Below are 12,864 nucleotides of genomic sequence, written 5' to 3'. Positions count from 1 at the left end.
CACAAACAACGGAGGCCCCAGCACAGATCCCTGCGGAACTCCAGTAATTACAAACCTCCAGCTCAAATAAGTCACTTCCATCACTACACCTCTTGTGTTCTATACACAAGCAAGTTATGAATCCAAATAGCCAATTCACTGCAAACCCCATGCATCCTAATCTTCTGGATTAGCCTCCCAAAGGGACTTAGTCAAATGCCTTACTAAAATCCATGTAGACAACATCCACTGTTCTACCTTCATCAATCTCTCTCGTCACCTTGTCAAAAAGCTCAATCAAATTGGTAAAACATGATTTGTCCCACCCCACCTCCTTATCAAGTACTCCAGCTCTTCACTTCCATGTGTTGTAAACATCATACTTCTCCAATATAACAACCTCCCCTCTATTAATGCCTTTATACAATCCTAAATTCTTCCAACACCCATCTCCAAAGTTCTCACCATACTGCCCCATAGCTATACTCCCATCTGTCTTTATTCTCCTTTCTTCTACTTGGAACCTGTCTGACTCTGAACTCTACCAGACCAAGTTACAAATGGAATGTGCCTGTTATAATTCTCTTGACCTCTGCCATCTGCAAGCAGGACCTGCCAAATTTTGTACTGGAGTAATTTGAATGCATGGCTGAGGTGCTTGTTCAGAATCATTTTTTGAAATCCAGGATTTTCAGACATTTAATCAACCAACTACAATGCACCAATTCCTCTAGTTTACCTAAACAATCTCAAGGTGGTGACTCAGCATCTCAGGAGATTTAGATCTGTCAAGCTGAAAAGAGCAAGGGTGGAGATCACCCTACTTACATGTTATTGTACAGTATAAAACAGCAGATCAATCTTAGAGCATACACCTATATTTGAATATCAAATGCTTTCTTACTAAATTTTGATCCTGTCCCATGCGTACAGGAGGCTATGGAATTAATTTTATGCATGGTTGGTAGATTTTTTTTGGTTAATGCGTAGGCTTGTACAGCAGCACTCTATACATGTATATACAATATAGTAAGCATTTATTGTTCTTAAGTGGCTCAATTTCCAGAGAAAGCTCGTTGAATTGCCAACAAAAAACTATACAGTACCGAATCTATCAAATAAATACACTTCCCATCCTCACCCCATTGAGCTATGAACACATAATGCAAAGGTTGGACTGAGTAAATTCCAGTTTTAACCCCTGAGTACCTCATTCGGGTTACAAGGCACTTCATAGTTGTGTTCAATTGTAGTGAGAGTCTTGAAGACATCAATGTAACATATTTACTCTTGCTACGGGTGACTACTTGTGCCATTACTGTGAAAGAGAATGTAATCCTTGTTGAAGAATTTTGTTAAAGCCAATTAGTGACCTGAATGGGGGAGGAGAGAGGGGGAGAGGGAGAGAGAGAGAGGGGGAGAGGGAGAGAGAGGGAGAGAGGGGGGGAGAGGGGAGAGGGGGGGAGAGGGGAGAGGGGGGAGAGGGGAGAGGGGGGAGAGGGGAGAGGGGGGGAGAGGGAGAGAGAGGGGGAGAGGGAGAGAGAGGGGGAGAGGGAGAGAGAGGGGGAGAGGGAGAGAGAGGGGGAGAGGGAGAGAGAGGGGGAGAGGGAGAGAGAGGGGGAGAGGGAGAGAGAGGGGGAGAGGGAGAGAGAGGGGGAGAGGGAGAGAGAGGGGGAGAGGGAGAGAGAGGGGGAGAGGGAGAGAGAGGGAGAGAGGGGGAGAGGGAGAGAGAGGGGGAGAGGGAGAGAGAGGGGGAGAGGGAGAGAGAGGGAGAGAGAGGGGGAGAGGGAGAGAGAGGGGGAGGGGGGTGGGAGGTGATGCATTTCACATGTCTTGATGTACATGTGACAAATCTGAATCGGGGGAGGAGGGAAGAGATGGACATTACAACAGTAAGAGACAAAAATAAAAGTACAACTCAATTTTTCTATTTATAGTAGTTATCAAAGTTTCATATTTTGTTTATAAGATTTGTGTATGATTTCTGCAGCACAGTAATTTTTCCAATAAATATTTAATATTTTTAAAGTTATAAAAAGAAATTGTATCCCATCCCTAAATCACAATAAGTGTGCCAATTTTAAACCATTTATTCAAATTATTTTCTGGTTTCTTTTTTTTTAAAGTGCTTTCTTTTAAAAAGAAAATACCTATTATACTGTGGAAATCAGACCATCAGCCAAGCATGACGTTTAGTCTGTTCCTTTTGCACTGCAGGCTTTTCCCCATTAAAAATGGCCAGGAAGATGTAAGACCTTGGGGAAAGGAAAAGCCGAGAAAAGGAACATTTTGAAAGGAGGTAGCTGAGCATGGAAAAATAATAAAATGTTTAAAATGACACCTACTGGCTATTTTTCCATTCTACCTGTTGAAACCAGAAATTAATTTGTCCTTAACTAACAAATTATTAAAAGCCCTCTTAACATCACTTTAGTTGCTACTGTACACCCAAATTAAAATGTTAAAAAACAACGTTCAAGTCTATTCATTCAATTCAATAGAAGAGGACTTTTATTTGTCTTCATTCTAATCTAGACAGGGTTTGATCTTCTCAGTCAGGCTGCTATCTAGCCTACTGAGGTGATCGCTGAGGTTTATTTTAGCAAGTTTAAGGCTCAGCGTGGGAATGTCCGTCGCACCTTCTTCCTTCTCTTTTGCCTTGTGTCGGTTCTCTGTGTTGGCTCTCCCTTTGCCTGACCATTGGGCCCCATTTGGGATTGGTTGAAGAAGCTACCGTTGGCCTGTGTTGTAGCTCCCTGGAAAATCTTGCTGAAAAATTCTTGGAGGTCAGCAGGAGAAGTTGGGCCATTGTCTGAACCAGCCCTACAGAAAGATAAGAAAGAGTGTATGGAACAATTTTTAAACCACTTCAAATGTCAAATCCTCATATTGTAGACTGTCAACACCTTAACCAGCTGACAGTCTAACACTGCTCTTCCACAACCCTTCTCAAACCAGGAGGAACAACAGCCCAATTTCTGCCAACACTGGCTTCGTGTTGGCTGTGGAAAAAAAAGTCCAAGTGGACCTTGAGATTATTTTTTATGTCCTTTCCATTTGAGAGCACATGTTCTTCCATCAATTTCTCCAACAGCAGAGTCAAGATAGAAATAGGCTGAGGTATATTTTCTTGTTCTGTGACTAGTGAGACTCAATATGGCTTTTAACTAACAAAAGAAAGTTAAAAGAAAGTTCCATTATTGAGGGTGTGAAAGACCACCAGTTCAAATTGCTATCTGAGCAACACAATGTGTTCAAAACCATAAATATACATAGATTCGAGAGAACCCTTTCTCAGACTGTTAGAAATCACTCTCATTCTCCCTGGGCAAGGTCAGCATTTAATGCCTAATTGTCCTCGGGAAGATGAGGCAAGCTCCCTTCTTAAATCACTCCAGCCCATTGGTGAATGCACTCCCTCAGTGCTCCTAGATAATCAACTCTCAAGAGTTGCAATTTCGTTTGATAAGTAACATCAGAAGTGCAAATTTACAGTTAAATTTCTATTGAACAATGTGAAACACCCACCAAAGCACTCAACACCGAAGAGTGATTTATATATCAAAATCATGAAACAGTACAAACCTCCCAATTTTAATATAATCCAAGCACAAGAACACACACTTCAGGACCCAATTCTATTAATATGCAATCATTAGGTCAACCAAATTCTAGTGCATCTTCTTTACCAAACTTTCTCAGGCAATTCGAGCAGTAAATCACCTGTATTCTTCAGAACAAACAATTCTCAAACTCTTATATTTGAACTAAAGAAACCATTAAGTCCTTTGGGCAAAATTGCAGTAATTTACTTCAGGTTATTCAGACAAAATAGGAGCCTCGCTTGCCTCAATCTTCTGAGGAAGTGGAGGTGCTGCTGTGTCTTCTTGTTCAGGGAGATGATATTAAGGGACCAGGTGAGGTAATCTGTGATATGAACTCCCAGGAACTTGGTGCACTTAACTCTCTCTGTGGAGGAGCAATGTATTTGCAGAGGGGGATGGTTTGCTTCATGGTGTGGAAGAACCTATTTCCATGCTGGCTGACTCTATGAGTTCAAATTCTATTAAAGGGTGCTTTGAAATCTGAAAACATTTCTGCCTACCACTATTTTCCTCATCAGCTGGTAAACTCTATGTAATGCCAATGTGCAAGGTCAGACACCTTCAGTTAACTATTGTAAGCTACATGAACCCAACTGGTCAACTGCAACATTGCTGCTAATATAAACAAATTACACAGACAGGTTATTTGGCTTCTATTTATTAACGTGCCCTTGAATCTGCTCTTAGAACATTACAATACAGTACAGACCCTTCATCCTATGATGTTGTGCTAACCTTTTAATCACCTCTAAGATCAGCTAACCCTTCCCTCCTACATATCCCTCCATTTTTCTATCATCTATGTGCCTAAGAGTTTCTTAAATAGCCCTAATGCATCTGCCTCTACCACCACCCTGGCAGGGAGTTCCATGTGTAAATCCCCCATACTTTCCTCCAGTCACCTTAAAATTACACCCCCACGTATTAGCCATTTCCGCCCTGGGAAAAAGACTCTGGCTGTCCACTCGCTCTGTGCTTTTTTATCATCCTTTATCAAGTCACCTCTCATCACCCCTCTCTCCGAAGAGAAATGCCCCACATCACTCAACCTAGTTACATAGAATATACAACAGTACAGCACAGGAACAGTCTTTCAGCTGACAACGTTGTGCCTAACCAATTAAATTGGTAATTAAATGGTCAACTCTCTCTTTAAAAACCCCCATGTATCTGCCTCTACCACCCCTGGTACCGACCATTCCAGGCACCGACCACTCCATATAAAAAAACTTACCCCTCACATCTCCTTTGAACATATCCCATCACCTTAAGTTCATGCCCTCTGGTATTAGACATTTCAACCCTGAGAAAAAGATCCTGTCTGTTTACTTTATCTATGCCTCTCATAATCTTATAAACCTCTATCATATCTCCCCTTAGTCTCTGCCGCTCCAGTGAAAACAACCCAAGTTTGTCCAACCTCTCTTTACAATACATGCCCTCTAATCCAAGCAGCATCCTGGTAAACCGCTTCTGCATCCTCTCCAAAGCCTCGATATCCTTCCTGTAATGGGGCGACCAGAACTGTATGCAGTACTCCAGATGTGGCCTAACTAGAGTTTTATAAAGCTGCAATACAACTTAGTTTTGAATTCAATGCCTCAATTAATAAAGACAAGCATGCCATGTGCTTTTTAACTATCCTGTCAAACCGTATAGCTATTTTCAGGGAGCTAAAAATTTGGACCTTTTGGACTTTCATAATGTAAAATTTACTATTTGATACCATAAAAAATACACCATGTCAAAACACTTGGAAAATCAGTAACAAATATTGAGCTCTGTACATTTTTACTCACCTATGACGACCACTGCCTCCAGAAGCTCTTGTAGCAAAAGATATATGGTAAGGAACATGATGCATATCAGGAGATATTCCTACCCTCTGACAACCAGCCCATTCTGAAAGGGGGAAAAAAAAGTCACTAAAATTTGTGATAGTGTGTGAGTTAGGCTCTCTTCCAACAACATCACAATAGCTAAAGGAAGAGAAAAAAAACTGGTACTTTGTATCATGGCTCTCAAATCATCAATTAGTATTTTCCAGTCAAGATGAGTTGTGAGCTGTTACTGACCTACTTCCCAACAACCCATTTGAAAGTGAATTTCAAAACTAAAATTGATTGATGATCAAAGGCATCAAGAAAGTATAATCTTGTCAGGTAAACAGACATGATCAAACTGAATATCGGGAACAAGTTTAATGACCTTCTCCTGGTCCTATGAACATTTTGATTTTCCTTCCAACTATCACAGAGCTATAATTTGATATTTAATGGCCTGATGAGGGGTGTATGGGGTGTCAGGGAGGGGTAGCACCTCTGGTGGGGGAACATGTCGCGTCCTTTTCAAGGCGGTTCGTCCACCTTTGGTCCCCACCTGGCACTCAGCTCTCACCTGTGGCTCCCCGTAGCTGTTTGCATGTGACAGTGGCCACACCCCGGGCAACAGCTTTGACAAGCCGGCTAAACCAGGTGAGGGTAACTGATGGAACTCAAACCCTCGGTGAGATAGGGAGTTGTCTATCCCAGCATGTGAAGACAGACTCCAGCGGATTGAGCGGACGAGACCAATCGAAGGTCCAACGGTCAAGAAGGCAGTCTCTGCAAGCGTTGTGGAACGTGAAGAGCAGGACAAGACACAGACGACGTCCTGGTCATCCACTGCGCCTAGTCCCATCTCCAGCCGTCTCGACTCTTGTCTTGCCACTGGATCCAGATGGGAATTGGGAAGAGAGAGTGAGGCTGACGCTGCGCAACTCTCCCTCACTTAAATCCAAATCACGCGCTAGTCTCGACACCATCATAATGGTGTTGAGGTCCTCATCGATGTCGACAATGGATGAACAACAATAGCCTGACTCCAATCAGGCAAGAACAAGTGCCATCTCCATGGCACCCTACCTCTTCAAACTAAACCGACAACTTACAAGCTTTGAAGGTTTACTTTCATTGATAAAAATGTAAACACAGACCTGGCTTCTCACTCACTTTTCCTTTGATTATTTCCACTGCTGTACACAGGATTTTGGAGTACTTCAGGAATATTTTTAAATATGGTTGGAGTACAATTGTAGCCATATTCTCCAGTACAGTACTTTGAGACACACAAGCATTTGCTGTCATTGGGAGAGCTGTAATAAAAGCTGCTATAAAAGTCTATTTCTTCCATTAGCATCCTCTTACATTCAGCAGAAAGCAAGAATTTCAGAGGGTAGCAACACTGTCATCCATTTCAACCAACAGGAGGTCACTTGGCAGGTTTTGGTACTGACTTTTACGCAGAAGTATAGGAAGCTCCTGTCATGTATCAGTCAGGCCTGGTCTGAGATTTTTTTTGTGTGCGATTATGCTGAATATGGAATACAAACAGAACATTTAGTAACAGCAATCCAAGCTGCTGCCTATGCTTCATAAAACCAGAGTTGGAGTAACCAAGCAGCTGGTTTTATGCATCACACTATTTCAAAATTACCATGTAGAAGAATCACTGAAAGCTACCAGTTTTTGCTTTTTCTTAATACAACACACACTGAAAGTATATCAGGATAGCTTCAAATTTCTCATTGTCCTACCTGTGATATCATAGACTCTGCCATCCATCATGGCAAAGTAAGTGATTTTTAATCCCAGCATGCTTGATTCTGCCCAGAAGTCTCCATCCTCCACAGGGTGTCTCTTATTACACTCAGCACAGTATCGAGCTACCTGAGGGTCACGATCCATTTCAAACCTCCTGCAAAGAATGTTCAAACTTTATCGTGACACACAAGTAGATTAAGAAATGCAGTTCTGGAAAGACAGTTCTAGGTTAAATCTTGACAAGGACATGTCTGGGATTTGGTCTTTAAGTGGGCATGGATGGATCTCCTGCAGTGAGATATTATGGGAGTGGCGATTGGTAGGGAAATAAAACAAAGAACTGGTCATACCAGAGGTACAAATAGGTGGACTGTAGCAGTTGACAGTATCCAGAGGAAGCTGGAGGGTGGTGCAAGTGTGGAACAAGCTGGCAGCGTAAGTGGTGGATGCAGGTTTGACTTCAACATTTAAGAGAAGTATGGATAAGTACCTAGATGACAGGGGTATGGAGGGTGATGGTCCAGGTGTGGGTTGATGGAACTAGGCAGAATATCAGTTTGGCACAGACTAGGTATGCCGAAGGACCTGCTTCTGTGCTGTAGTGCTCTGTAATTCTATGTGTTCATTTCTCTATTGCCACTATTTAGGATCAGGTGACGAACAGTCAGTTGAATGGGGAACCCAAGGGCATCTGACAGCCATTCAATTCTATTCCAAGATTTAGGTCCTTGGAAAGGACAAAGGAGGGAAACCCCAATCAGAGAACTAACAAAACAAAAACCACTCAGAGCTGTACGCTCATTTTAATAGATTAGCAAAAGATAAATGAGCACAAACTTGTGTTTTCCTTCACATTTACTGCACATCATAGTGTTCATGGCCTCCTTCAGGTCATCCTGGAGTTTGGTGAGAAACTCGTTCATGGACTGATGTAACTCACTCTCTGCGGCCCGTTTGCTAAAAACAAAGAAAGATCATCAGTTTTTTTTTCGCTAGAGAGAAATCAAGAGCAGAAAAGCTGAAAAATAAGAACTAGGATCCTGCAATTCCTTGGAAAAGAAAGACAATACAAACCTCTCTTAACAAAAAGTTTTCAATATCCATCCTGAGGGAAAGTCAGCCATACTAAAATAAAAACAAGTTATACAAAAAAGTAGTTGCTTTTATAGAACCTTTTTACATCTGGAAGATGAGCCACTACAAAAAAAATCTTTTTGTTTTGCAGTCACTAGTTAAGAGGCAAGCACAGCAGCAAGTTTGCGCATAGTAAGATCCTGCATATAGCAAATGACCAGATAATTTGCTTGGCTGAGGATCAGTGGTAGCCAGGACACCGGAGAGAATTCCCCTGCTCCTGTAATTGTGCCATGGGATCTCTTATGCCTATTTGAGCAGGAAATCAATGCCTCAATTTAAAGACTAAATAAACAAAGGAACCAATCATCTCAGGTTCAACACCAATAGCCAGGTATAGAACACAAAATAACAGTCACATCACTCATGCTTTCTCCATGTCACACTCTCTCTGATATTAAAGGTACTCACATCATTGCTTCTTTCAAGTAGAAACAAGTGAAATAGATACATTTAAAGCACTGAAAGGAGTTCTCTCCCCCCAAAAAACTAGTTAGATAAAAAAACATCAGGGAAAGAAAGGCCTAGAGTTAATTAGTAATGGCGTCAATATTATCCTGAGTGGCCAAATCATATTTTACCTTTTATGTAGTAAGGAAATGAGATATTATTGTTCTGATGGATTTTTGTGCTGAGCAATAGTGTGTTGTCAGTGCCAAGGAATAGGAAACTTTTTGGCATCAAATACTTCCAAAGCAACTTTATGGCTTTCCTGCGGAGACTGAATGTCACTATTAATTGATGTGAATTTTACACAGTTTTGTGATGTGGGATTAGGAACTCAATGAAACTTGCCAAGATTTAATATACTTGGGATATTTGTCACCAACAGAGCGGAGAATTTTGTTCCACTGGTCTGGACAGTACTCATACCCAGTTCTGCTTGTAATGGGAATATTCTTAAACGTTACCTGCAGGGAGCTTCCAGAAGTTTCTTTCTTAAACATTAAACTTGATAGCATACTTAAGCAGAGTTTTACTCCCTAGGTCAAAATGGTAATCTTTGAAATGGAAAACTATAAGAATGACTAAAGTCAAGCAGTTCAAAACATGCTTAAATACTTTTAATATTACAAGTAGAAGGTAAAGTGGCATATTTTAAAAGCAACTGATCCTGCAAAGACAGAAAACAGGCCACGTGGACGTATCTGGAATGCAGCACTGAATTTTGCTTACATTTCATATTCCTTCCTCCTTTCAGGATTGCTCACAATATCCCACGCTGCTCGCACCACCTTAAAAGCTTCCTCCGATCGTGGGTGTCGGTTTTTATCAGGGTGAACCTGCAATCACAATGGGGTGATTACTTTAAAAGAGAAAGGGTTTGATTGATGTCTTCTGTTGAACTACTGCTGCCGATACTTCACATGAAGACGTGTCAGCTTTCACCTTAAAAAAAAATCAAACAAAGCTCATCCTGCAAATCTTGAGTGGCAATAAATGATTAAAATTCTGTTTTGCAAGTTCATTGAACTTGGGTAACAGTACCATTCAAGGTGATATTAATCAAAGCAGCTTTAGTCACTGGTGTGCATTTCTACCTCATTAATCAGTGGGATGTCACAGCTCACTTCAGTATTCCACCCTTATGAGGGAGAAACAAGATGACACGGGCTGGTGGCAGTGAAGAAATAAAGAAATTAAAATTCACGGCACCAATTCACTGGCATGTCTGTTGTTCGGTGACCCAAGGCCCAGACATCTGTACCTCATTGGTGGAGCACATATTCAAGCTCCAATGTGACATCAATCTAACTAAGCTTATAAATGAAGACTGTTACTGACCTTTCCAACGGTTTTGTGGTCAGCAGTAGTTCATCTGTTGGGGGACTACTTAACAAAAAAGCAAAGTTCTAAACACTGAACTAAGTACTGTTTATAGGCTGGTATTATACATACAGAACTGCAGCTAGCCCAGTCATCAGGGCCTAGCACTGACATCAGAACAAATAAAGTGGAGATAAGGAGAAATGTGACAATGGTGAATGAAGGCCGCAAACTCTCAGCTACATAATCCACTGCAGAAATCAGGCAACAGATCAGGCAAAAATATGTACATTTGATACTTCTTGATGGAATTTTGCTAGCTGTGAAACAAAGACTGCCTATGTGTAGATCTGAAATATACCTATGGTTCCATGTGATAAGGCATCTTTATCTAGGTGTAGTTCTAAATGAGTATTGATTGACAAGAACACTGCATTACTTCCTATACCTAAATATCCTGCACAACACCTTTAAGTAGACTAGCAGGTACCTTGTTAATTTATCCCAGCTTATCTTATAAAGTTAATGTCACTAATGTTTGGGCAAGGTGCTGCATAAGGTTGGGTAGAAAAAGCGTGGTTGGTTCCAAAGATCCTTTCTTGGCTCAGTAGCTGTAGGTTGAACATTCAAGCAGAGATCCAGTGACATGGACCATAACCCAAGTTTCACCATTCCTTGTTACTACAGCTTTAGGATGAGACATTAAATCAATACCCCACCTTTTAGATAGATGTCAAAGATCCCATGACACTATTGGAAGAGCAGGGGAGCTCTCTGGTCTTCTGCCCAAGTTCTATCACTCAACCAATATCACAAAAAATATTATCACATTGCTTTTTGTGAGATTACTTTGTGCGCACGTTAACTGCTGCATTTCCATTCACTACAAAGTTGGCTATAGATGTTTCATTGAGGACAATGTACCTTAAGGTGCTCTGGGATAGTGAAAGACTGCAAGAAGTACAAAATCGTTTCTGTATTCCCTTGTTTTTAAGTTTACATTTAGTTTATTTTTCTTGCTTCTATCGTTGTTTCCAACTAAACTTAACACTCTACAGATGTCATATACAGTCCCTCAATGCTATTTACCCATCTGTCAGAAAGGAGTCACCATTTCCAGTCATAGATTCCTCTTTACATGGTCACAAATTCCACATTTCCAATATTTCTGCTCACTTTCAGAACTTATACGTTTGTACAACAATATTAAACTTACCAAAATTGCAAACCGAATCTACCTGTGACTGCTCACAGATCCTGACTCACAAGAAAATAAGACCAAAGACATAGGAGCACAATTAGGGTATTCGGCCCATTGAGTCTGCTCCATCATGGCTGATTATTATCCCTCTCAACCCCATTCTCCTGCCTCCCCCTGTAACCTTTCATGCCCTGATTAATCAATAACCTGTCAACCTCTGCATTACATATACCCAATGACCGGGCCTCCACAGCTGTCTGTGGCAATGAATTCCACAGATTCAGTACCATCAGGCTAAAGAAATTCCTCCTCATTGCTGTTCTAAATGGACATCCCTCAATTCTGAGACTGTGCCCTGTGGTCCTAGACTTCCCCACTAAAGGAAACATCCTCTCCACATTCACTCAATCTAGGACCTTCAATATTCAATAGGTTTCAATGAGATTCCCCCCCCCCCAAATCTTCTAAACTCCAGTGAGTACAGGGTCAGAGCCACCAAAGGAATCATTCTCATGAACCTCCTCTAGACTCTGTCCGATGCCAGCATATCTTTTCTTAGATAAGGGGCCCAGAACTGCTCATAATATTCCAAATGCTGTCTGACCAATGCCTTATAAACCTCAGCATTACATACTTGTTTATATATTCTTGTCCTCTTGAAATGAATGATAACATTACATTTGCCTTCTTTGCTGTTGACTCAAATTGCAAGTTAACCTTTAGGGAATCCTTCCCAAGGACTCCCGACTCCCCTTGCACCTCTGATGTTTGAATTTTCTCCCCTTTAGAAAATAGTCCACACCTTTATTCCATCTGCCACTTCTTTGATCATTCCCCAAATCTGTCTAAGTCCTTCTGTCGACAGCCTTCCTCAAAACTACTTGTCCCTCCACCTATCTTTATATCGTCCCCAAACTTGGCCACAAAGCCATCAAATCCTTTATCAAAATGACATGAGAAATAAGAGCACAACATTATTAATTTGCTTTCCAACTGGAACAAATGTACAAAACAGTTCCTATATCTCATTCTAAATCCCCTCTCACCACATCCACCCTGGACTGCCTTTGACCTTAAAGTGGAACTCAAGATCAAAAACAGAACTATCATTTAAATCAGGGGTTCCCAACCTTGGACCCCTACCATTAACCAAGAGGTCCATGGACCCCAAATTTGGAAGGCCTGATTTAAATAATACCGGGGCAGCTGAGCAACAACAGGCAGTAATGTAACATATATGCAGCTACAACTGGATTAGCTATCCTGGTAGGAATGCAGTGAACCACTAGTGAATATGCAGAAAATCAACTACCTTACTTTTAAACAGGAAGTGCAGCAGAAAATTCTAATCTCCCAACATTCTGGTGGATTGCTGAATAAATGCTCACTGGCTACTTTGTATAATGGCAAGTGTGCTGCTGTCTCCTAGTCTAACAAGCTGTTAGAAACTGAATTAATCAATTACATGTCAGCCATTATGCAAAGACAGTTGCCTTGATTCAAAGTACATTTGCTTTTCTTTCAAAGCTACACATTTGTTCATGGAGCAAGATCTAGTTGTTGTCAAGGCAACATCAGTAACTTTCTACTGATCAGT

The 12,864-nt window shown here is 41.2% G+C and overlaps 1 protein-coding gene across 1 annotated transcript in view; it reads right to left on the bottom strand.

Annotated features, from left to right (window-relative positions):
• Nucleotides 1-1,690: 1,690 nt before the first annotated feature.
• dnajc14 (DnaJ (Hsp40) homolog, subfamily C, member 14) overlaps nucleotides 1,691-12,864 on the bottom strand; it is a 38,853-nt gene continuing 27,679 nt past the window's right edge. Inside the window, exons 3-7 of the mRNA XM_063037768.1 lie at nucleotides 9,476-9,582; nucleotides 8,003-8,122; nucleotides 7,159-7,319; nucleotides 5,384-5,486; nucleotides 1,691-2,802 (exon numbers count right to left, since the gene is read on the bottom strand). Of these exons, the coding sequence (XP_062893838.1) occupies nucleotides 2,595-2,802; nucleotides 5,384-5,486; nucleotides 7,159-7,319; nucleotides 8,003-8,122; nucleotides 9,476-9,582 (699 nt within the window). The 3' untranslated portion in view covers nucleotides 1,691-2,594. The remainder of the gene's footprint in view (nucleotides 2,803-5,383; nucleotides 5,487-7,158; nucleotides 7,320-8,002; nucleotides 8,123-9,475; nucleotides 9,583-12,864) is intronic.

The sequence above is a fragment of the Mobula hypostoma genome, chromosome X1, assembly GCF_963921235.1.
Source record: "Mobula hypostoma chromosome X1, sMobHyp1.1, whole genome shotgun sequence".
Classification (NCBI taxonomy): Eukaryota; Metazoa; Chordata; class Chondrichthyes; order Myliobatiformes; family Myliobatidae; genus Mobula; species Mobula hypostoma.
Note: the sequence above shows the minus strand (reverse complement) of the source record. Positions and strands in the feature narration are given on the sequence as shown.